We start from the raw sequence: 27,248 nt of genomic DNA, 5'->3' as shown, positions 1-27,248 counted from the left end.
ATTTTCGGACTTGGCCACTCAGCCAGATTCTGACCAAGAGAAGAGTTTATGGTGAAGAAGACGATGGTAGATTCAGATACCAATAGAAGATACTTCCCCAATATATATTTATTTATATACTAATTTTTTATGCTGCCCATCTCCCCTACAAGGTGATTCTGTGTGACTATAACAACAATTTGTTAATATTTACCTTTCCAAATTCTTGACTTACAAATTAAAAAAAAGTAAAAGTTAGTTAAAATATTAAACAACATGAAGTCAAAATATTATTAAGAACTATACTAAAATCAAACTAAGAGAGTGAAGAACCTGGTAGGAAAGGGGTAAAGTCTTCTAAACTTATAAGTCACCTCCATTTTTAAATAATTAAACAATTATTTTTAAAATTTAAATGATCACCAATCTCATAAAGTGACTCGATGATGTACAACTAAGTTAAAAAACAATAATGGAGGGAGGGAGGGAGGGAGGAAGGAAGGAAGGAAGGAAGATTGTCTGGTTACTTCAGTTAAATCGGAAAGCAGTTATCTTAAAAAACTTTTGAACATTTCCAAATAAATTTCCCATTTGTCTCTGAAGTTGCTCAATTGGTGGAAGCTGGCATCAGCTAACTTTCTAAGAGTTTCGTGCAGGTTCATTCTTTCTACTAGACATTCAGTATACCACGAGAAGAAAATAGTCCTTTCCTAGTCAAATGGTTTATCCATCTAGTTCAAAGAGTGGTGTTTTTTTCCCTATCTCCTATCTGATTCTTTGAATTGGACCTTCTAAAAGAAGATATGTTATACCATGTCATGATTCTCCACCCAAGGCCACTCCTTTGGTAGAAGTTCAATGAAGTAGCCAGGAATCACTACCTGTATCAATGTTTTGTTAATTTTCTACAGGTGATAAAAATGGTAAAGCTAAAGAGGAAAGGAAGCCTTGAAAATATTCTGAAATATTTGTCAGTTTCATTGAAGAGTCAAGAAAAGTTTGGAATCCTCTTTATTTTTATTTCGTTTGTAGAATTTTATAATTTGCTAAATGGTATTTTAAAGGAAAAAAGCAGTGATTTACAACTTTTTTCACTGCAGCAGGCAGGGGTGAAATCCAGCAGGTTCTCACAGGTTCTAAAGAAACGGTAGCGGAAATTTTGAGTAGTTCGGAGAACCAGCAAATACCACCTCTGGCTGGCCCCAGAGTGGGGTGGGAATGGGGATTTTGCAGTATCCTTCCACTGCCACGCCCACCAAACCACACCACGCCCATCAAGCCACGCCCACAGAACCGGTAGTAAAAAAAACATTAATTCCACCACTGGCAGCAGGTACATGAAAAGTTATAACTTCAACCTTTTGCTTTAAAGTTTCTAGTTAATTCAAACCATTCCTACAGCAGCAAAATCAATATAATCATCAAAACCTAAAATCAAAGTTTCATTTTCATTTCTTTTGTATCTGCAAAAACACTCTGAGTCATTTTACCTCATTTTCCATGGCTGCTTCCTGAACTTAGCTCAACTTCTCGGTTGCATATTTCTTGGTGAACCAGGGTATTCTCACATGCTTAAGAGATACAATGGATACTTGGAAATAAGGATGTAATTCAGTATCGGAAGTGTTATTTGTTAGTTTCCAAGGCACTTTAAAGGTAAAGGTTCCCCTCGCACCTACGTGCTAGTCGTTCCCAACTCTAGGGGGCAGTGTTCTTCTCCGTTTCAAAGCTGAAGAGCCAGCACTGTCCAAAGAAGTCTCCATGGTCATGTGGCTGGCATGACTGAATGCCAAAGGTACACGGAACGCTGTTACCTTCCCACCAAAGGTGGTCCCTATTTTTTCTACTTACATTGTTTATGTGCTTTCGAATTGCTAGGTTGGCAGCACCTGGGACAAGTAATGGGAGCTCACCCTGTTACACGGCAGCACCAGGGATTCGAACTGCTGAACTGCCGATCTTTCGATCGACAAGCACCTTAGCCCCTTGAGCTAAATTGTTTTGCTTTAGTTTAAAGCAAAACAATTTAAGAAAGCCAACACCTTTCAGTGAGCTCAGACTTTAAGACAAATACACAGTGTTGTGTCTTTTAATATAAGCACGAAAGAAATCACTCAAGGTTCATTCTAATTAATCCACTTCAATATCATTTTTTTTTAGAACTGAGACCGCCCACTTGGAAAATTTTACTGGAAAGTTTAAATAGGAGGGTGGAGGTTCATTTTCAAAGCTTGTGGGCTGGTTTCCAAATGTTTCATTACCAGTCTAGGTAACATCTTCAGCAGAGTTTAGGGGATGTCGGTTTTCTTCTGTTTATAAAGGCTACAGGTGTGGGTGTGTCAAATGAGGATTTTGTGATGGGTCAGGTGTGAGTCATCAGTGAGTCTTGTGATGAGTCTTGTGACCCATCACATCAGGTCAGACTCATTGGGAGGTGAACTGGTGGGGGAGTTGCGTGGGTTTGTTGAGGATCGATGCTGTCTGTGGTTGGCTGTGTAGTTGATTTGGATTTTTAGTAGTTCATAGGCTGCTTGTAGGTCAATGTATCTGTTGATGGAATTGCTTGTGGAGTGCCAGGCTTCGATAAACTCATAAGTTTGGCAGGTGGTAGCCATCACAAGACTCACTGATGACTCACACCTGACCCATCACAAAAACCTCACTTGACATGCCCACACCTTATAAACAGAAGAACACTAACAATGACATCCCCTAAATTCTGCTGAAGATGTTACCTAGCCTGGTAATGAAATGTTTGGAAACCAACCCACAAGCTTGGGGAATGAACCTTCACCCTCATCCTATACCTGAGCTACAGGTATTCACCACTATTGCAAAATTAAATATGTTTAACAAGTGAATGTTGTTCCATTCAATTAAAAAATTGTCTTAGTCTTGGTATTACTACTTTGCCATTTATAGATGATAAGAGAAAAGGGCAGTATAGAGGCTCATATCCACAGATACTTGAAAGCCTACTCCTAAACAAAAGTTTAAAAGTTGCACTTTTTAAAAAGAAAGACTGCCCATTCCAGTGAATTTCTTTCTTTAAAAAAATTAAATGAAGTTGTAAAAGGGATTAACCTTAATTTTGAACCTCTTTTCTCTTTACCCGAGGGAGAAAAAGAGATTTAGAAAACAGGTGTTGTTCCCAGCTGTGTTTGTAATAAAGTTACAGTGTTTTTCCTTCCTCGAATTGCAGATATCTTTTAAAGTAGCTAAACCAGGACATAAAGGAATCCAGACATTTGTAGTCTAACAGAATTGATGTTTTTGATAATACAAATCCCCAAATTACTATGATTTTATAGAAGGTTCTTTGCTTTTTTTTTATAAGGACAAAGTTATCATACTCAGAGGTTAGCCTTCATTTAGAGTTCAGTGGATGTTACTCATAGAGCAATGTAGGTAAATTGTAACCTAAATCATATTTCAGTAATAAACATTACAGTTGTTTCTAGGCCTACTACTAGGTCTACTCAGAGAGAAATAAATCCCTCTAAGTTCAATAGTCTTACAAGTAATTGGGTAGACTGTTAATAGCTTATTAATAAAAATGTTACTCATACAAACAGTTGCTGTTCATATGAGCAATATTTATTTATAAGAAAACTGCAAAGTAGCAGGGGACAAAGCTCAGTTTTTTTCACCTTGCATTTTGCATCCAAAAAATACCAAATTCAGTTCTCAGCATTTTCATATAGGACTCCATATGCATTCTTATCTTGAACCATATACTATTGCTGCATGTCAGAGTAGATACCAATAACGTACATGTATACATCCGAACAAGACTGTGTTGTTTCTCTGTGTCATATATGTGGGCACGGGTGAAATCTAAAAATTTTCCCTACCAGTTCTGTGGGCGTGGCTTAATTGGTGGGTGTGGCTTGGTGGTCAGATGACTGGGTGGGCATGGCCAATAACAATAAATAATAAAAATAATAAACAAAGTATACAAAACAAAAAGTGGTACCAAAAACCATCTTTCACACTTTACACACACACAACACAACACAACTAACACACACACACAATGTAAAAGCAGCTGTACTTCACACAAAATGGCCCTTGCAACAAGCAGGAACCTCACACAGCTACAAAAAGCTCAAAAACCAACTTTCATACTTTACACACACACAACACAACTGACACACACACACAAAATGCCACATACAGCTTTGTGCGATTTTGTGTGTTTGTGTAGTTAGAGTGAAACACTACAGAAACACACCAAATGTCAGAAAGCTGCACAAATATTTTATTTTATTATTTTATTTTATTTATATTTTTTAGATCTGGGGTCTCCAACCTTAGTAACTTTAAGGTTTGTGGACTTCAATTCCCAGAATTCCTCAGCCAGCAAAGTCAGCCAGCATTAGTTGCTCGCTTAGGAAATAGATTAGCTAGCAACTAGATCAGTAATCAGGTAAGTGCCTTAGAATCTCTTAAAAGGAAGTTTTCTACTTGTAGAAAACATGTTTTTTAAGGTTCTGCTGATGAGGAACTCAGGTGAGATCACCAGAGAAGCCTTTAAAACAATTTTTTTTAAAATGTTTAAAGGCTCTGCCGATCTCAGCTGAGGGGCAGAATCCTCAAAGGCTTTTTTTTACTTTTAAAGGCATGTTTTTGGCTGACGAAGAACTGCTTTTAAAAGTAAAAAAAAAAAACTCTGCTGATGGTGCGGCTCAGCAGAGGCAGGGGGGCGGGGCCAGGGATTTTTGCCACCAGTTCTCCGAACCAGCAGCCACCATCACTATCAGATTGGGCAAGCCGGTCTGAACCGGGACCATTTCACCCCTGTATGTGGGTATATGCTTGCTCATTCATTCATTCAATCATTCATTCATTCATTCATTTGTCATATTTATGTAGTGTATATTGGAGCTATGACCCTTTGGGAGCTGTATGCAACGAAATTTCATTTCACTGAGCTTGTCGATCGAAAGGTCTCATTATGCGGCAGTTCAAATCCCTAGTGCCACATAATGGGGTGAGCTCCTGTTACTTGTCCCAGTTTCTGCCAACCTAGCAGTTCGAAAGCACATAAAAATGCAAGTAGAAAAATAGGGACCACCTTTGGTGGGAAGGTAACAGCGTTCCATGTGCCTTTGGCATTTTGTAATGCTGCCCACATGACCACAGAGACATCTTAGACTGCGCTGGCTCTTCAGCTTTGAAACAAAGATGAGCCCTGCCTCTAGAGTCAGGAACGACTAACACATATGTGCGAGGGGAACCTTTACCTTTTTTATACATCCGAACAAGACTGTTGTTTCTCTGTGTCATATAATATATGTGGGTATATGCTTGCTTATTTATTCATTCATTCATTCATTCGTCATATTTATGTAATGTATATTGGAGGTGGTGACCCTTTGAGAGCTGTATACTACGAAATTTCATTTTAATTTATGCCAATTAGTGTACATTCAAAGTGACTATAATATTATTCTAAGTCTAACTCAAATGTATTTATAGGTAGTTTATATTTGTCAGCCAGCTTGAAGGGGCCTCTGGTGGCTCAACAGACTAATGCAGTCTGTTATTAACAGCAACTGCTTGCAATTACTGCAGGTTCAAGTCCCACCAGGCCCAAGGTTGACTCAGCCTTCCATCCTTTATAAGGTAGGTAAAATAAGGACCCTGATTGTTGGGGGCAATAAGTTGACTTTGTATATAATATACAAATGGATGAAGACTATTGCTTGACATGTGTAAGCCGCCCTGAATCTTCGGAGAAGGGCGGGATATAAATGCAAATAAAAAAAAAGTAGATGGAGAACTTTTAAGAGCAAAAAGATAGCAGAGCCACCTTTTACTAGCCAGGTGAAAAACCAACAGTATCCAGGTCCGGATGGACCATTGCTAGAAGAGAATAAAAATATACAATCAGGCAGAGTCAGCATGCTTTGGGTGACATCAATTAGACAATGTAACCCAATAGGATCCAGGAAGTGGGTCTTCTCTGTTGTATTGCCTCCTATCTGGAACAACGTCCCCCACAGAGATCCCTCAACCCTTTTTAATGAAGATCATAAAATCTGGGTCTTCCTTCAATCCTTTGAGTAGAGTAGTTGGTGACCCCTGTGTTTTCATGGCATTGGCTCTCTTTTTCTGGAAGTCTATTTTGTATAGTCTTTTCATTACTTTATTCTTAATTATTTCATGCTGTACTCTCCCCAGAGTCAGGATGGAGTCAGACAGCCCCACACATACTCATTCACTCACTCAATGGGGATAATACCAGGGGTAAAATCCAGCAGGTTCTGTAGGTTCTGGAGAACCGGTAGTGGAAATTTTGAGCAGTTCGGAGAATCAGCAAATACCACCTCTGGCTGGCCGCAGAGTGAAGTGGAATGGAGATTTTGCAATATCCTTCCCCCAGGAGTGGGGAGGGAATGGGGATTTTGCAGTATCTTTCCCCTGCCACACTGACGAAGCCACACTATGCCCACCAAGCCACGCCTACAGAACAGGTAGTAAAAAAAATTGATTTCACCACTGGATAATACAGTACTAGGAAATGAGTGCTGTGTAAGAGGGTATATAAGATTAAAGAGGTGCATATTTTATAAGTTACGGTAGACACTTGATATTGAACCATAACAAAGTTCACATTATAATATACCCAAGCCTATTGTCCTTACAAATAAATGAATCTTTACACCCTGACTTGACCATCCTGTATGGTCATTGATGAGAACTCTTGGAAATAGACGTTGACTCATCTTGTAAATATTCAGATAGGGAAACATGCTGCACATGTTGCAGTTAGTAGGTATAAAGTGGAGCTTAAAAAGTCAAAATAACATCTCCATTATAACACTTTCAGTGGCTCTGGGGAAAAGAATGTTTTGATGCACTATGTAAGTGATATAAATAGTTCTACTTTCTTCATCTCTTTACAGAACTTCTGTTATGACATATGCCTTTCTTGCTCTGCCTTACTCTCTTCACATTCCTCTGGGATCAAAGTTCTCAAACAGAGATGTCATCTTCTATTCCCTTGTTCCTCAAGTGGATAATAGTAGTACTAGGAGGATGTTCTTTTGTACTCCAAGGAATAAAGAGCCATGATATTGGTAGCAGTAAAACTGCGATCTTATCTGTAGAAAGTTAATCTAGAGCAGTGATGGCTAACCTTTTCCGGACCGAGTGTCCAAAGCACGAGTGTGTGCGTGCGCCCAAACCACCAAAATTCAGTGCACAAACGGGGGGCCCTGCACGTGCACCCCCGCACATGCGCGCGTGCCCACCCCACACAAAGACCAGCTGGCCAGTGGGAGGCACACGTGCATGTACAGCAGAGCTGAATTGAGGTGACGGCTCACGTGCTTACAGAGGGGGCGCTGCGCGCCACCTCTGGCACTCGTGCCATAGGTTCGCCATCACAGGTCTAGAAGCTGCTGGTCTGCTTAGTATCTTTCTATAGAAACAAAAAAGAGGTTGCATTGGTAAGGAATAACTGATTCCTTGTTGCATAACTTGCAGTTTGTGATATGTTGATGATGAAAATTCTCTAATTAGATGCATAAAATAGACTCCTGACTTGGGTGGTTAGCATAGTACAGATAGTCCTCAACCTATGGCCACAACTGAGCCCAAAATGTCTGTTGCTAAGTGAACCTTGTGGACCTTTACGACCTTTCTTGCCACAGTTGTTAAGTGAATCACGGAAGTTGTTAAGTTAGTAACACTGCAGTTGTTAAGTTAGTAAAGTGAATCTGGCTTCCCCATTGACATTGCTTGTAAGAAGGTCGCAACAGTTGATCACATGACTCCAGGACACTGCAACATCATAAGCATGAGTCAGTTACCAGCGTTTGGATTTTGATCACATGACCATGGGGATGTTGCAACAGTCATAAGTGTGAAAAACAGTCATAACTGACCTTTAATATTGTACTTTTGTTGTAATTCACAACAAAAGGTTGTGAATTGAGGACTACATGTATAATAAAGTGTAGTGTAGTAATAATGTAGTATAATATTGTACACCACCAAGACCTCTCTCTGAGGGAGATGGTCAGTTTAGAAATAGGAAGTTTAACGTGACCTGACATGACATGACATGACGGTAATATAGAAAACACTTTTCATTCTTTCAGCTGTACTTCTGGATCCTGTGATTTACCTTCCCATAAAGCAGCTTCCCAAAGTTTCTCAGTTCACATTACTTTTAGTATCTCTGTAATTGTTTTGGGGTACCTCTAGTGATTTCCAAACTCTGCACCCCAAGGACAATTAAGACAGTTCTGTTTATTATCAGAGGATAATTAGACCTGCAGAAAAAATAATTGCTACCAACCTGCCTTCCATTGAGTACCTGTATATTGCACGAATCAAAAAGAGGGCTGTGAAAATACTTACAGATATCTCACATCCTGGACATAAACTGTTTCAACTCCTACCCTCAAAACAACACTATAGAGCACTGCACACCAGAACAACTAGACACAAGAACAGTTTTTTCCCTAACGTCGTCACTCTGCTAAACAAATAATTCCCTCAACACTGTCAAACTATTTACTAAATCTGCACTACTATTAATCTTCTCATCGTTCCCATCACTCATCTCCTTCCACTTATCACTGTAACTTTGTTGCTTGTATCCTTACGATTTATACTGATATTGATTGTTTCCTGATTGCTTAATTGTAGCCTATGACTGTCATTAAGTATTGTATCATTAAGTGTTAAATATGTACTCTATGACTATCATTAAGTGTTGTAAGTGTTGTACCTTGGTGAAGGTATCTTTTCTTTTATGTACACTGGGAGCATATGCACCAAGACAAATTCCTTGTGTGTCCAATCACACTTGGCCAATAAAAAAAAATTCTATTCTATTCTACTATTAAGTAGTAAAATATCTAGTGTCGTCCTGTCAACATCTGTGAATATAAATTGATACACAATAGGGATTAAATGACAATACAGGTAGTCCTTGGTTTATGATTGGGAATTTCAGTTGCTATGTGAAGCAGCTGTAAAGTGTGATGCCACTTAGATCATTTAGTGACAGCAATCCTGATTGCCATTGTAACCCCAGAACCGCACAAGTTGTTAACAGGAAGATGTGAAAAGCACAATGGGAGGTGTTACTGAGGAGGAGTGCTAGATGCAGTGCTACAGATTATGGAGGAGCCAATGGGGGCCACAGGCGGGAGGTCCATGGACAGTTCTATGGAGCCACAACCAGAGACCAGCTGGGGCTTCTGGCATGTGCTATAGAGTGCAGGAAGATAGGGCTGGCAGGGAGTATGAAATCTCTGGGATCTTGCACTCTGTAGTGGGGCTCCTCAGGAGAAAAAGCAATTTAGTTGTGACCTTCCCTGCCAATTTCCCCATTGACAATTCCCATTGACTTTGCCTGCAGGAAGCTGGCAGTTGAGATTGCAAATGAGGGCCATGGAATTCTGCAATGGTCAAAAGTGTGGGCTTCGTTGCCAGGCACCTGAATCATGATCAAAGACTATGTGTATATAAATGATGATGCCTTTACACAAATGCTACAACTTACACATTTGCCTCAGATAACACACACACACACATATATATATTTACAAAGAATGACATTAAAAAAAATTAGAGTCAAATTAAAATGTCTCCAGGCATTCTGAATTTTGAAACTGAAGCAATTAACTTCTGTTTTAGGCTGATAGATTTTTAATGCAGGTTTTTATGCTTCTTAAGTTTGTTTGGTTATGTTATACAAGCTTTATAAGCTATAGTGTATAAACTGTAAGTATGTATAAACTATACTGATATTGTAAAAAGTGCTCAATGCATAAAAGGAAAAATTTAAGCAGGATCACATCAGATACCTGTACAATTAGCACAGGGGCCCCTCAAGGCTGTGTGCTCCCCCCACTTCTCTTCTCTCTGTATACCAATGACTGCATTGTACCCTATGACCATCATTTGTGTTGTAAATGTTGTACCTTGGTGAAGGTATCTTTTCTTTTATGTACAGTGAGAGCATATGCATCAAGACAAATTCCTTGTGTGTCCAATCACACTTGGCCAATAAAATTCTATTCTATTCTGTTCTATTCTATTTAAAACAAACTGAAGTGGGGGAAGTGAAATAATTAAAAAAAAAGAAATTAAGAAAACTAGAAACAAAACAAAAATTCTAATATCTGCAGTAGAAATGTTTTAATTATGCGCAGATCTTTGCAATTCAAATTTTAAAAATTGCCTTAGGCCAAGACTATACGGAACTAAATATTATCCAGCCTTGCCTCTCAGTCAAAACTCAGTATTTGAAGATTGAGAGTTGACACATTCCATTGAACCAACATAAACATCTGGTTCATACATATTTCCAGAAGTATACTGTCACCCATGTTTAACAGAGGTATGTTAAAACCTTAGGGGAGTTTCTTCCCAGAACCTAGTTCACAGCAGCAATAATATCTAATTTGCCTCCTGAAGAGTTTGGACAGCCATTTAACCAGGATGCTATAAAGCTCCTGCCTTCAGCAGCGGGTTGGACTAGACAACCTCCAAGGTCTCTTCCATCCTTATGATTCTGTGTTCTATGTTCTAACAGGTGGCATTTGGGTGATGACAATCACGTTCTTCTCACTTGACTTTGCTGTAGACACTTCTGTAGAAATTGTTCATTCCTATATTCATTCTTTTTGCCTTTCGCAAGCGTTCTCACAATTGTTCTTTTTGCTTTGATCAGTATTTTGTTACTTCATTTTTTTCTATTTCCAAATTTCACTTTTATCATCTCTAGTAAACTCAGGGTGGAGTAGCTAAAATTATAAAGCTTGTATAACATAACTGTACAAACTTAAGAGGTATAAAAACTATACAATATGCATTTAAAATTTATCAACCTAAAAGAAAAGTTAGTTGCTTCAGTTTCAAAATTCAGAATGCCTGGAGACATTTTAATTTAACTCTAAAAAGAATTTTATGCAATTTTTCATAAATCTATGTAAATTACTTGGCACCCAAATGTTACTAATGTGGGATTTTTCTTAGATATTTTTCAGAAATTCTGTTTGCATTTAAGAAGGTTCATCTGACAAAATGCTCTAGACCAGGGGTGTCAAACTCGATTTCATTGAGGGCCGCATCAGGGTTGTGTTTGACCTCAGGCAGCTTGGTGGGGGGGCATAACCAGGGCGACATCACTCCTGTTGGGGGCACTGGTGGTGGCCCAAGCGCTCTGCCAGTGAAAATGGGCTCCCGAGCTCTGTTTTTGGCTGCCACAGCCTCCTGCATCCGTCTGCCAGTGAAAATGGAGCTTGGGAGAGAGACATGCCATTTTTACTGGCAGAAGCACCGCGGGCTGGTCCCTCGCTGTTTCCAGAGTGGCCTCGTGGGCCAGATCTAAGTATCCTGTGGGTCGAATCCAGCCCCCGGGCTTTGAGTTTGACACCCCTGCTCTAGACTTTTGACCAAGCAGTAATCACCTTCTAGTAGCAGCCTTCTATGGAAGAAATAGAAATGCCTAACCTGAAAAAAGGTCATGTCAGAGAGGGATATGGTAATAGGTGTGCTGCAACAGAGACACTTGTGAACTTTTATTGCCTTTTGTCCTTGTTTGCCCATCACAACATAAGGTTTTTTTTAAAAAAATCCACACACATGATTAATGTGTTTCAGATTTCCTTTGCATTCCCTTGCTTGGAAGACTTTCCATTTGGATTTGTGCCTAGGCCTGCCATTTTTCATCTCATGGTGTCATCTTTTCTTGATTAGGAACATTCATCATCTATTGCCTTAATGGTCTGTTCTATCATTCTGTTTCTCAGTCATGGCTTCATAGTATTGATGTCTTGTTACATATAGATAGCTCATTTTGGTTTTACCTTCTTGACTGACCATTTGAATTACTTACTTTTCACTCTTAAGTCTTCTCCTTTACAATATTCTTTCTGAGTTTAACCAAATCCTTTCTCAACTGCAAAAAAAAACCAAAAACACCACCAAACAAGCACACAGGATTATTAGGTGGCAGCAGCAAGAAATTGGATTTTTCTGTATTTCTCTCTTTATTTTAATCAAGTGATCATCCAGATTTTTGCAGCCCTTTCAAACCAGCACAGAATCATAAACTGTGCTTTTAAATAATGCTGGAGACAGATATTTTGTATTAAAAATTAATTTCACAACTTCATTACCTGTTTTCTGAATCTTGCTTCACAGTTAGATAAATTGGTGAAATTACCAGGAAACAAAATGCTAGTTTGAGCTGACTTATTCTCCCCCAGTCCCTCATCTGAATCCTTTGTCATCAAAGCAGCTTTCCTATTATTCTTAGTCAAGTTTTATCTAATATTGTCTCCTCTAATTGTGACATTAACAGTTACATACCAGCTCTGCAAAACCCTGGATAAGCATTAGATGGTAAGAAATGTATAGAGAGAATTTTTTCTCAGCTACAAATCCAATGCAGACCAACCCTATCTAATCACCGCATGTGACTTGACCTTTTTAACTAATTGTTAAATTGGAGCTTTCTGCATGTAAAGTCTGGGTTCAGCTACTGACTTACAGCAGGTATGTTTGAGGTACATAGTCAATAATTCTTGAAGAATATTTTCTGTTTGCAAACCCTTAAGGAGCATTAAGAAGTTAAGCATAATTTGGTGCTGCTGAATTCCACTCCATCTGAGTTCCTTTATTTTATTGTAAAACCTTCAGTGAAAAAGCAATTGCCTATTCTGTTGTTATTAATTTATCCTTTTCTTGTTACAAGATCAGTCAGAGAGCAAAGTTTCTTAAGAAACTGGAAAGATCAAATCTTCCCTCCATCTATACATGTTTTAATTTTAAACAATTATGTGGCTACACACTATTCCTATAGTAGAATTCAATTTCTGCAAACTATTTGTATAATATAATATAATGCAAAGATTGATCAGGCCAGAGTTGCCTGAAAGTGAAGCATTAATTTTTAAAATATGTGCCCAGTTGCTTCACAATCACATATTAAGAGGGCAACCAATGAGACTATCCGGTCTATCTGGTAAGGTCAGCCTTACCAAGTTAGACCAGATAGGAAACAAGATCATATAAGATCATTTTAATTTATTGTAAAGCTGTAACAGATTCTTGAAAGATTGAAGTACAGTTCTCCCACTGTCATCTTTATAGGCCTATAACTTAGGCAAAGTGGCTAAAGGCCTTAGCCCTACTCCACTCACTATGCAATTGTGAGCTATGTTCCCTTTAATCAGATTGCTCCCTAGACAGTATCTCTTCACCCAAGCATTTCATCTCCCAAGATCACTCCCATATACCAGAGGTCTCCAATTTTTGGCAACTTCAAGACTTGTGGAAATCAACTCCCAGAATTCTTTAGCTAGATATGCTGGCTAAGGAATTCTGGGAGTTGGAGTCCATAAATCTTAAACTTGCCAAGATTGGAGTCACTTGAAATATACCATTCAGAATATAATGGTTAAATTGTTGGATTCCAATTGGAAGCCTTCCTTTAGCTAAAAGTAAAGACAGAATACAAATAGAACAAACTGGAACAGATGCTTTCTAATACTGGTAGTCGACTTAAGACTGTTCATTTAACAACAGTTCTAAGTTATGACAACCTCACAAAAAGTGACCTATGACCTGTATTTTCACTCATGATTGTTGCATCACCCCCAGTCACATGATCTCAATTTGGGAATTTGGTAACCAGCTTGTATTTACAATCAGTTGCAGCATCCTGCAGTCATGTGATCAAACGTCCATTGGGGAACTTAGATTTGTTTAACATCCACAAAATTCTCTTAACAGCTACCAGAAAACTTGTAAAATCAGGTCCAACTCAACATATGATTGCAATAATTTATGATGGCAATTCCAATCCCAGTTATGCTTATAAATCAAGGATTACCTCTAAACCTCTCTGAGAATAGAATAGAATAGAATAGAATAGAATAGAATAGAATAGAATTTTATTGGCCAAGTGTGATTGGACACACAAGGAATTTGTCTTGGTGCATATGCTCTCAGTGTACATAAAAGAAAAGATACGTTCATCAAGGTACAACATTTACAACACAATTGATGATCAATATATCAATATAAATCATAAGGATTGCCAGCAACAAGTTATAGTCATACAGTCATAAGTGGAAAGAGATTGGTGATGGGAACTATGAAACGATTAATAGTAGTGCAGATTCAGTAAATAGTCTGACAGTGTTGAGGGAATTATTTGTTTAGCAGAGTGATGGCCTTCGGGAAAAAACTGTTCTTGTGTCTAGTTGTTCTGGTGTGCAGTGCTCTATAGCGTCGTTTTGAGGGTAGGAGTTGAAACAGTTTATGTCCAGGATGAACAACACAATAATAGATCTTCTTTTTTCCAGTTGAGAAGTTCATGTGCTTTAGCAGCCTTTGCATTCTTTGATTTGGACTCATAGAGAAACTTAAAGTATTATACAATCTATGTTGTTTCGGAATGTTACTTCTTTTGCTTGCATTGATAATGGTCCTCGCAGTCAGAAATTCTAGGGAGCTGAATTCATTGTCATCTTATGCATATAGATCCAATGAACTTCACAATACAAGGGCTTCCTGTACATCCATGCATCCTTATTCATCTTTATGGCTAGGCCTAACAATTTCAAAAAGCTGCTTTAAACTAGGTGGAAGATAACCCCACATATAGGGTGCGAATAATAATAACATTTGCCATTTTTCAATATTACCCCCCTGATTTGTCCTCCCCTCTTCAAATAAGACTTTAAAATCCCCAGATCTTGAATCAGGGTGTGGTGTGGTGTTTTGTCTTTTAAAAGGTTGTTGGCTTTTTTTCTGGATGTCTACTTTTTGGCAATGTTATTTTTTAATTTTCTATTTTTGTTATGGTATTTTGTAAGCCACCTAGAAATTTCATAAATAAATAATTTTTTATGGGCCATGGAAACGATAAGCTATTTATTAAAAAATTAACCTGCCAAATTATTACAGATCTGAATGTGCTTTTCTAGTCACACACTCTCAGTCCAACTCACCTCACAGGGTGGTGGTTGTTGTGGGAAAAATAGGAGGAGGAAGGTGTGTCAGATACATTTGCTACCTTGAGTTATTTGTAAAAATAATAAAGGCGGGATACAAATAAATAAATTAAATCTTCTTTACACTCTGTGATCATGTTAATTGGATTCCTTGGGCAAGATAGACATCTTGAAATACCTCATTTCTCACTAATAGTGTTCAGAGGTTTCTTGCTAGTAAGAAATGATGCAAGATGTCAATGATTCTGACATTAATATAAATCTAAATAACTCCCAAGAAAGCAGTGGGATTGTGCTTGATTCACATGACTGATTTTATTTCCATACCTAGAATGATGGTTTCCGTCATCCCAACTATTCCCATGTGATAAATCTAATATGCATTTAGTATGTCAGACATCCAGCATGCTCTTGTCAATAGGAAAAGAGAATGAAAGCTTCCACAATACCGAGTTCCATTAACTCGGAAGATAAATAAACACAAGAAGGAACAAGGAAAAACAGCAAGTTTAAACACCAGTTTAAACTAAGATCTTTTTACTACTGTGAAAAAAAGTGGTAATGTGAGAAAATGATGTGTCTGTTTCTGAATATTTTGAAGGTTGGAAGCCTGCATATATGGCTAGAATTGTCTATTTCCGATTACTAAAAAACCAAGGCTCAGATATTTCGAGATACCTTTGTATTCTCCACATGCAGTTTTCCTCATAACTATAGCTACTCCACCGACAAAGTTCATGTGGCTTTCACTGTAAATTAGACTTTTCCTATATATATTCTCCAAAGTCTTTTGAACCCCAGATGGCTAAGGAATTCTGCGAATTATAATCTCAGTAATGAAAGGGTATTCTATCTTGGGAACTAAATGAATTCAGAGAAAGCACCATGTGATACTCCACATCAGAGGTGGGTTTCAGCAGGTTCTGACTAGTTCTGGAGAACTGGTAGCAGAAATTTTGAGTAGTTCGGAGAACCGGTAGTAAAAATTCTGACTGGCCCCGTCCCCATCTATTCTATGCCTCCTGAGTCCCAGCTGATTGGGAGGAAATGGAGATTTTGCAGTACCCTTCCCCTTCCACACCCACCAAGCTATGCCCACCAAGCCAAGCCATGCCACCAAGCCACATCCACAGAAGCGGTAGTAAAAAAATTTGAAACCCACCACTTCTCCACATCTAATCACTTACATGATTAATACATTTGAATAGCCATTATGAACAACAGTTCCTTTGCCCTACATGGTTACGAAATGAATATGAGTTAGTTTAATGAGTTGCAACAATAATGGTAGGTATTCCATGACTAACCCAAGTAAAACTATGGTGAAACATCTTGTTCACTTACAGATCTAAAAGCTACTTTATTAAATTTTTATTTGTGTTTGGTAATGTTATAATTCCAGTACAGAGCATTCTTCTTGAATTCCAAGGCCCATTGCAGACAGTGGTAGGATCCTCCCGGTTTAACAACCGGTTTGGTGATTGTGCGATTTGCGCATGTCCATACCTGACGCACGCTGGGCGCATGTGCACAGTTTGAACAAATCTTCACTTCCTGGTTTCTTTGGAGGAGTAACACAGGTGATTCACGTGGCAATCTGCTCTATCACGTGAATCAGCTGAGAAGACAAAGGTAGGAAAATAGCATGGGCAAGCAGATGGGCCCATCTGATCATCGGGATGAACCGGTTCGCTCCTAGCTGATTGTCAGCTAGGAGCCTGTTTGCCAGAACCGGTCCGAACCAGTAGAGTCCCACCACTGGTTGCAGATGGATACACATACTGGAATAGAGATGGGATCACCAGGAAAAAAAAAACCAGAAAAAAATGGGGGGGGGGAAGTTGTTGGGTTTTTTCCCCATTTTTTTCTGGCTTTTTCCAAAGCCATTTGGAAAAAAATGGGGGGGGGAACCCTGTTTTTTCCCCATTTTTCCAAGTTTTTTCCAGGCATTCCCATCTCTAACCTGGAGTGAAGCCAAAGAAATGATGGCAATACTGCTTACTTAATCCATAAATGTCAATGACTTATGCCAATTAAAAGCAAAACCAATTCAGCCAAAAAAGCTGTTGAAATGAGGATCAAATTCAGTGCAACTATTCTATGAGGCCACTGAGAATTTATCAAAAACATCTTTTTCATTAAAATAAATTCTGAAAGCAAATTCTGAATAAGAATCTTATTTTAAGATTTTAAGAAGACTTGGCTAGAAAATACTTTCCATAGTTTTCATTAACTTTAGACCAAATAGTATTTAAGTGTTTTTCTGCTATCAGTGATCTCGGGATGTTACACTCGATATAACATGGGTTGTTTCTGTATGCTTTAACTCTGATTGCTTTGTCACCCTAATTGCTTAGTCTTTTAAGGAAAAGATCAAGACTAAACCTCAGGCATTAGCATTTCACATTTCATTTATGGTAAATAATAAAACTTTGGACACAATCAGCATTTCTTCCACTAACTGAATTGGGCTTAATTTTACAGCAGTACAAATAGTAATGTGCTCAACTGAGTGAGTTAATGACATTTAATTTGACCGGAACAAAACTGAGCATTCCTTTGTCTTTATATTTTTGCAAATGCAGCCAACACCACTGATTTACCCAGAGAGTGTAGAAAAACAGAAATACATTAATTCCCAGGTTGGCTGCACTTTCTGGATGAGAAGCGGCCAGCTGGGGTCACTCTGGGAGTCATTTTTCCATTTCTGTTAATCTAAGAGGGCAGGGCTACTGCCTCAGCTGACCCAGATATCTTTTTATTAATTTCCCACTTTTTCCCAATTTTCATTCTCTTTTACCATAGCACAGCATTTTCTGCATATATTTTTTCTACCATCCCTCATATGCATTCATCCTTCTTCTCATGCATCTGTTTTCTCATGCCTCACCTTAATTTGCCCATTTTTCTTCCCTCTTTCCAAATCTATCTGAACCTGTCTTTTATATGCCTCATTTCTTTACTCCTTCCATTTTTCTTTATTCTATTCATGTACTATACATAGTAAGCAATTACATGTATATGTGGCAGAGAGACAGTGCAATATAGTTATGATGCTTGGTATATGATTAAGTTGCTAAACTAGGAACGGTCTATCTTCTACTTCTCCCTGAGGCAGCTGGGTAACCTTGACTGATCACTCCCTCCTAGCCTTAATTTTTTTAAAAAAAGGCAAGTTGTGTGATAAAAAAACAAATTTCTTGTCCCATGAATGCATTGACAGCTTTCTGATAAGAAATAGGGGATGGCAATGCAAAAACAGGCAGGAGCTGCAACCATGCAGGAGCAATAAAAACAAAAAACAACATACAGATAGTCCTGGCTTTATGACCACAATTGGGACTAGAATTTCTGTTGCTCAGCAAAGTGGTTGTTAAGTGTGTCATTTCTGATTTTTTTTTTAAAAAAAAACTTTTTGCCACAGTTGTTAAGCGAATCAGTGTGGTAATAAGTAACTCATGCAGCCACTAAGGAAATCCAGCTTCCCCCGTTGACTTTGCTTGTCAGTGGGGTGGTGATCATGTGACAGCTAGAGATCAGCTATGGACCTGCTACTTCTGAGGGAGTATAACCCAATTCAGAGTAAATTCCACCTCATTCTTCAAGATCAGTTTTTTTCCAGGCCACTTCGGTTTTCTTGGGAAGTTGCTTTAATTTCAGCTTGTTCTGTTTCATCTAGTTTATTATAGAAATTAAGCAACATTCAAGGGTACTGATGACTTTGTTGGGGGCCAAGGAGAAATAGAGATGGCCATAGCAAAGGCACCCACCTTTGATGCTCTGAATTACATTCCTCACAATTTCATGCAGCTACTTGAAAAAGTACAGAAGCCATGATAGAACCTTGAAATACCAGAGAAGGTAATGGGTGTTGAATAATAGTCTCTTAGCACCATCTTCTGCGCACAATCTGCACAGAAGCAATGTAAAACATCCTACCAAATGATCTAGAACACCGGTGTCAAACTTGCATCGACATGGCGGCATCACCTGATGTATCAGGACTTTTTTTGAGCATGGCCAACATATGATGCATCCAGCTCACATTTGACAGCCCTGATCTAGAAGGATACCATGGCTGATGGTATCAAAAAAACACTAAGAATGTATCTCCATTAGTTCCAGGAGAACAGAAGCCTAATAGAAACTGGTCCAGGAAACATTTGAGATTGACTTATACAGTAGCTAAAAATGTCATTTGAATCTGCAGGTTTTAAAAATATTTTTATACATTGTCTCTTAAAGGCACATAGAAGTGTATCCTATCTCTAGAATAGAATAGAATAGAATAGAATAGAATAGAATAGAATAGAATAGAATAGAATAGAATAGAATAGAACAGAACAGAACAGAACAGAACAGAACAGAACAGAACAGAACAGAACAGAATAGAATAGAATAGAATAGAATAGAATTTTTATTGGCCAAGGAATTTGTCTTGGTGCATATGCTCTCAGTGTACATAAAAGAAAAGATACGTTCATCAAGGTACACTTACAACACTTAATGATAGTCATAGGCTACAAATAAGCAATCAGGAAACAATATCAGTATAAATCATAAGAATACAAGCAACAAAGTTACATTTATAAGTGGAAGGAGATGGGTGATGGGAACGATGAGAAGATTAATAGTAGTGCAGACTTAGTAAATAGTTTGACAATGTTGAGGAAATTATTTGTTTAGCAGAGTGATGGCATTCGGGGAAAAACTGTTCTTGTGTCTAGTTGTTCTGGTGTGCAGTGCTCTATAACGTTGTTTTGAGGGTAGGAGTTGAAACAGTTTATGTCCAGGATGTGAGGGGTCTGTAAATATTTTCACAGCCCTCTTTTTGACTCATGCAGTATACAGGTCCTCAATGGAAGGCAGGTTAGTAGCAATTGTTTTTTCTGCAGTTCTAATGATCCTCTGAAGTCTGTGTCTGTCTTGTTGGGTTGCAGAACCAAACCAGACAGTTATAGAGGTTCAGATGACAGACTCAATAATTCCTCTGTAGAACTGAATCAGCAGCTCCTTGAGCTTGAGCTTACTGAGTTGGCGCAGAAAGAACATTCTTTGCTGTCCTTTTTTAGTGATGTTTTTGATGTTAGCTGTCCATTTTAGATCTTGTGATATGATAGAACCTAGAAATTTGAAGGTTTCTACTGTTGATACTGTGTTGTCTAGTATTGTGAGAGGTGGAAGTATAGAAGGGTTTCTCCTAAAGTCTACGTCTACCACCATTTCTACGGTTTTGAGTGTGTTCAGTTCCAGATTGTTCCGGTCACACCACAAGGCTAATTGTTCAACTTCCCGTCTGTATGTGGATTCATCATTGTCTCGAATGAGACCAATCACTGTTGTGTCATCTGTGAACTTCAGTAGTTTAACAGATGGATCGTTGGAGATGCAGTCACTGGTATACAGAGAGAAGAGAAGTGGGGAGAGCACACAGCCTTGGGGGGGCCCTGTGCTAATTGTACAGGTATCTGATGTGATTCTGCTTAGCTTCACCTGCTGCTTCCTGTTTTTGTTATGAAGCTTGTGATCCACTTACAAGTCTGTTCACGTACCTGTAGCTGGTTTAGCTTAGTTAGAAGAATGTCTGGAATGATGGTATTAAATGTTGAACTAAAGTCTACAAAAGAGACCCTTGCATAAGTCTTTGGAGATTCAAGATGTTGTAGGATGTAGTGCAGAGCCATATTAAAAGTATCATCTGTTGATCTATTTGCTCGGTATGCAAATTGCAAGGGGTCTAACAGCAGATCCGTGATGGTTTTCAAGTGGGACAGCAATAGCCTTTGATTAGTTAATCAAAGAAGACTTTGATTAACCCCTCCCCCCTTAACCATGATATTAGTCCCAGCCTGACTAATTTAATGAACTAGGAAAAGCCAAATAACAGAGTTAGAAGGGACCTTGGAGGTCTTCTAGTCCAACCCCCTGCTGAGGCTGGAAACCCTATACCTCAGTGGTTCTCAACCTGTGGTCCATGAACTCCTGGGGGCCCATGTTGTGGTCACAGGGTGTTCACAACAATTTAAAGAAATCTTGATTTACATTTTGGGGAGTCCGTGACCATGGTCCATGGCAGTGGTGAAATCCTTTTTTTTTTTTACTATCTGTTCTGTGGGCGTGGCTTCCTGGGCCTGGCAGGGAAAGGATACTGCAAAATCTCCATTTCCACCCCACTCAGGCCAGCCAGAGGTGGTATTTGCCGGTTCTCAGAACTACTCAAAATTTCCACTACCGGTTCTCCAAAACGTGTCAGAACCTGCTGGATTTCACTCTGGTCCATGGTATTTAAAGCGGGTCAGTGGTAAAGAAAAAGTTGATAACCACTGCTATACCCTACATATTAACCCTATATATAAGCATTGAATAAATGAGTAGAGGCCCTCATATCTACATACATCTGTCTACATCTTTGAGATCTATTCCTATAAGTGTTTCTATAAACCCAACAAGTGATAATAAGGTTGCCTCCCAGTGTCTCCAGATTGAGATTCAAGGTGTAGCAATTCAGTCTTTCAAATCTAGAACACAATATTTTGGTAAAGATGGTATTAGACTGTAAAGTGCAACATTACTACTCTTTAGGGCCTTTTTGTTACATCCATAGGCACAGAGTAAATCTCAAATGGGCCTGAAAAAAAAAAGCGTGATTTGTCATGATATTTCCTACATTTGCACTTTAGCCCTCTGTTCAGCTCTATAAGCCAAGGAAATCATTGAGCTCTGTTAGAGGTATTTTACTTACCGGTTATAATTGAGTGACCCAAATTCAAATTGTGCTGATCTGGAGATTTTATGGCCACTGTATTTCAATCTACATCAAAAGGTCGTCATAAAGAAGATACTGTAATAGAAATCCATGCATGTGATCATTAACTCCTTGGAGAAAAGAGATAAAGATTAATAGAACAAATTAATGAACATTCATAACAGCAAAATGAGGATTGCAACTGAATCCACTTGAGAGACACATGAAACTAATCATACTGTAGTATGTATCAAAACATTATCTGAATTTTCGGATATGTTTCCAAGCATGTATTTGTAATATTCACACTATACAAAAATAAATACTCAAGCTGCAGAAAGCAACTGAATATCTATCTCGCTGGAACAGAAATGTGCATGGCTTTATGGTGAACAGAGGTATAAAACCTATCACATGGAGACTTTAGCTGCAGAGAAGCAGCCATCTTGCAACAGCAACAAGAATAAAATGTGATGCCATAAAGACAAAACAGATTTATTGAGGCAGAAGTTTTGTGAAAGTACAATACTACAAAGGCATATGCTATAATAAATCTGTTAGCCTTTATGTTTCCCTAAGATGCTTTGTTCTTCTGCTGTAATTTAGAGCTCACAAATCATAAAAGTACTTATATATTATATTTGTATCCTGCCCTGCTTCCAAGGATCATAGCTGCATTTTAATTGTACAGGAACTCTGGAAGCTACATTTATTGTGTTCAATGCTGCCCTATTTTGCTCTGCCAAAGTTCATAGGCAGGTCAGAAATGTTCCACTCGAAAGCCGTCTGGGACAAGTGAACCCAGATGGTCAGGATAAAATGAAGAAGGCTGGTGGGAATGGCATTTTCGGGAATATGAATTGAGCTCCAGACACATTATGTATCTTGACCTCTTCCCATTTCCTGGAAGAGGTGAAGAGTCTTAAAGCAAGGGTGGCAAAGTCTGGCAAATTGTCCTAGTTTCAGAGCAAGCTCTAATTAGTTTGCTGGGGTACATTAAGACCAGGGGTCTCCAACCTTGGTCCCTTTAAGACTTATGGACTTCAACTCCCAAAGTTCTCAGCCAGCTTTGAATAATGAAGCCTGAATGACTCTTTCACTTACCAGTCCAGCAACACACTTTCTCCTTTCTATAAAAACATTTTCCTATGGAAAACTAATATCCTATTTTCAGGTACCCATTAGCTGATTAAAACAATATGATGTCTGGATGGGCTTTCTGTCCCCTTAATAGATTCCTGTACCATGTTGCAGCTCCGTCCAAAGACCTGAATTGCAACAGGTATCTTTGCCAAAATGGGAAGAAAAGATGTGCATCAGTGCTGGGTTTCAAAAACTTTTACTACCGGTTCTGTGGGCGTGGCTTGGTGGGCGTGTCAGGGGAAGGATACTGTAAAATCTCCATTTCCAACCCACTCCAGGGGAAGGTTACTGCAAAATCCCCATTTCCTCCTGATCAGTTGGGACTTGGGAGGAAGAGAATAGATGGGGGCGGGGCCAGTCAGAATTTTTACTACTGGTTCTCTGAACTACTCAAAATTTCCGCTACCGGTTCTCCAGAACTGGTCAGAACCTGCTGAAACCCACCTCTGATGTGCATGTTACTGGCACCGCCACTCAAACTGGTGGTCTCCCAGATATTTAGGTGGAAAACCATGCTGGCCGGTAAATGTTGGTATCTGCCAAATTCCACTCATGTAGGATATATCAGGCTAAAGAAGCAAAATTATCAGTTTCAAACTCAACATATGTGAAGGGTTTCAGATTGGAGGAGTTCTGGGAATTACAAGCCCTACATCATCAAATCATACCTGTTAAATGAAAGCTGATCTATATGGATGTAAATTTTGAAATTAATCAAAATATACACACATACACATAGATGGAGCAGTCAAGTGTTTCAGCAAAGATGGCTTAATCAATCTCTTATCAGTAATGTTTATTATGTTTATTGGAATAAGAACTGACATGTACATACATATTGCAAATCATTCCCTCACTAACTGATGTTGGCACTTCAATAATGCAAAACTCTTGTTACAAAGATGCTATATATTACCATGGTCTTTCAGAGTGTTTGGTGTTTTAAAAAAGCCATTTGGACAGTGAAACATCTTTAACCTCCAAAACAGATGAATAAAACTTGGATGAATAAAACTGGTTTATATGGCACTGTTGAATTGAAAGATGTTTGCACCATCATGTACTACTTTGCCAAGATAGGTGAATGCAGTAAGATATACTCAGCATATACATAAGGTGGTATTTCCACAATAAGGATAAATAGTCAGCAGAAGATCCAAAATCAGGTTTTGCAATGATTCCTGATCAAATATACTCATCTTTATGTTTTTTCCCCAAATGTTTCTGTATCTAGTTGCACGCATTAAAATACCTTTTTTTTTAAAAAGTAGGAATTAAAATCAAATGTGAGATTTGTTTTAATACCCATTTTTCTTGATAAATATGTACCCTAATGTCTGACTAAATTGCAGCATGTTTTCAGATTTCAATGTGATTTATGTGTTAAATAATCTAAACAAAAAAAAAAATACAATCCATTCCTCCAACATGCTTTCTTTTGAGTAACTCTGAAAAGGAGACTATTGATGTGCATGTATCATTGATTATAGGCAGTTATTATTTAGTAAGCAACTTCAGATAGGTGGCCATAATTTTTGTCAGAAGGTAAGAAAAAAACAGCAACCCTGACTAGTTTTCATGAATATTAAGTTTTGCAAAAGAGCAAATTTGGAGTGTTAAAGAAGCTGAGGGACTACCTTAACTTGGAAAACCTTGCAAGCTGCAAGGATATAATAGTGTAGTAGGAGATAACCAGGCTCAGTCTGAGAATAGGGTCATTGTAAATTTGAAGGCATTACGTCGCCACCCGAGACCTAAATCAAACCCCCCCCATGAATTCCATTGACGCTTAACTAGCTCCAATTTGCCTTGACAATTAGTAGATCAGATTCTGGTGTATGGGTACCATGAAAAGTAGTATTTTTGAATTCTATTCTGGCTCCTGTTTTTTATGCCTGAGAAATAGGCTCCTTCTGATTGGTAAAATCATATGATAGCTATTGACATAGACACTGTGACACTTGCCCAGTTTTTAAAAAAAAAGAATTCCAGGACAAAGAAGCATGGTACTAAGATATTTATAGGTCATACCTGCTCAGTTTGAGTCCCATTTATTTGCCACTTGCGAATTTTATGATAACACTAAAACTTTGGTTTTCTGATGGTTCATTGATAGCTTTTGTACTGTACAGAATAAAGCTAGTGCTCTAAGTGCTTTTCTTGTTCCCATCTGTGAAATAGAGAATAATAACTACATTGTTTGTCATACTGTAATGCTGAAATTGCACAATCACCTAAAATAAATGGATGGTGAACTGAAATAGCAAGTGCTTGTATTATGGATTTAAATATAGATAAAAAGTAGTGGAACTTATATGCAACCTTGTTTTACACCTTCATAAGCTGGGACTGCTTTTGATAGACATCCCCAAAGAATACATCTAATTCTCAGGGAGACTAGAGCCACATTTGAACATATCCCCAGTATCCCAAAGGTACTTTTCCAAAAGGCAACTGGACTTTCTTGGGGGGGTTTTTCTTGAAAACATTTTGCTTCTCATCCAAGAAGCTTCTTCAGTTCTAACTGAACGGAGGGAATGGTTATAGATACGTTACCATTCAGTTAGAACTGAATAAAATATTTTTAAGGGGGAAAAACCCAAGAATGTCCAGTTGCCTTTTGGAAAAGCACCTTTGGAACAACCATGACCTGCATGATTGAGAATCTCCATAGACATTCCCAGTATAAGTACTGGAGCATTAAGAGAAGAAAATGTAATGTAGGACATCCTGCAAAAAGGATATGGGAAAAGGAGCCTTAAGTCACCTTTTGAAATGATGGAGGAAAGCAGACAGAGCCATACATGATATCTGCCAGACATCACCTCCACTAGACAATGCACCAGATGTTCATGCAGCTTAGTTCTTTCAGCTGAGTATCTCTGAAGTGCATTTTCACTATGAATTAACAGGAATAGGTGTCACAACAAAATGCTTTTTCGCCTCAAAGAGACTTGAAATAGAAATGGCATCATGTTTCAACAAGTAGCCAAAACAATAACTAAAGGAATATTTAAGAACCATGGTTAATATGCACTACAGCAGGCTACTTCTGCTGACTGCTGGACTGCCAGCAGTTTGGCAGTTCGAGTCTCACTGGCTCAAGGTTAACTCAGCCTTCCATCCTTCCAAGGTAGGGTAAAATGAGGACCCAGATTGTTGGGGGCAAAATGCTGACTCTGTAAAACTGCTGAAGAGGGCTGTAAAGCACTATGAAGTGGTATATAAGTCTAAGTGCTATTGCTAAGTGTTATTTAAAAAGAAAAAATGTAACCCAGCAATTTTGAATAGGCTATTTAAATAGTCTAATGTCCTCTCCAACCAGGTGTTTTTCAGATGTCCTGAATTCTCAGCCAGGAGAAAAGCAGTTGCAGCCCCATCATGACAGTGAATATCTGGAATTTTTCTAATATAGAAGTCTAGACTATGTATACCTTAATTATCCTCTGTTCCACAAACATAGGAATGATTAATATTATAATTGTCAAATTAGCTGATCAGCTGCAGAAATAATTTTCCATGGCAAATTTAAAATGAATCTGGAAGTTCCAAAGTTATTTAGGCTTTTATCTGTTATCTATGAATGGATACACCTTTTAATATTGCATTCTTCTTGTGCTATAAAACAAAGCCAAACCAAAGCAGTTTAAATAAGTTCGCCTCTGACAATGTGGACGAGAGATGCTTTAATTCATCCCTTCAACATTTTCATGGATGCTGTTGGAAAGGAAACTGACTGAGACATTTTAGAAGCTGCCAGCAGAAGAAAATAAAAGGTTCCTCATCAACACCAGCCTTGTTGCTTATGGTTTAGCCCAACCATCATTATTGCACATTACAGGGGTGTAGAAGGGTTCCAAAATCAAAGTTTGTTCATTAGAGATGCATTTATCTTTACAAGGATGGGAAGATAGGGGAAGGTGTTTATTTCACAAATAGTTTTCAGTGAAAGGAAAGCCATGTCCTTACTTGCCTTTCTTTCTGGTTTTGTTGTCTCCCTTCACAGGTAAATGGAAAAGATTTGTCCAAGGCAACTCACGATCAAGCTGTAGAAGCCTTTAAAACAGCTAAAGATCCCATTGTAGTGCAAGTCCTGAGAAGAACGCCACGCACCAAGATCTTCAGTCCTTCTCATGAGTGTCTCTTGGTAGACATAGGCACTCAGACTGAGATTACCTTTGAACATATCATGGCTCTAACCAAAATGGGCTCACCTACCCCACCAGTCCTGGATCCATATCTCCTACCTGAGGAGTAAGTACTATGTTTTGTAATGCTGGAATTTCAGCTAATGCTATGGGTGCTATTGGTCACCAAAAACAAGTCAGTAAACACAGAAGGGCTCCATTTCATACATTGGTGTCCTAAGCTGCTGAAATGCTAATATC

General features: G+C 38.5%; 1 protein-coding gene across 2 annotated transcripts in view; it reads left to right on the top strand.

The window, feature by feature from the left end:
• Nucleotides 1-27,248, top strand: part of PDZRN3 (PDZ domain containing ring finger 3) — a 244,143-nt gene that overhangs the window by 189,630 nt on the left and 27,265 nt on the right. For both annotated transcript variants that reach the window (XM_058167061.1, XM_058167063.1), the window contains one exon: nucleotides 26,867-27,114. In XM_058167061.1, coding sequence (XP_058023044.1) covers nucleotides 26,867-27,114 — 248 coding nt within the window. The remainder of the gene's footprint in view (nucleotides 1-26,866; nucleotides 27,115-27,248) is intronic.

This window comes from Ahaetulla prasina, chromosome 2 (assembly GCF_028640845.1).
Source record: "Ahaetulla prasina isolate Xishuangbanna chromosome 2, ASM2864084v1, whole genome shotgun sequence".
NCBI classification, from domain to species: domain Eukaryota; kingdom Metazoa; phylum Chordata; class Lepidosauria; order Squamata; family Colubridae; genus Ahaetulla; species Ahaetulla prasina.
Note: the sequence above shows the minus strand (reverse complement) of the source record. Positions and strands in the feature narration are given on the sequence as shown.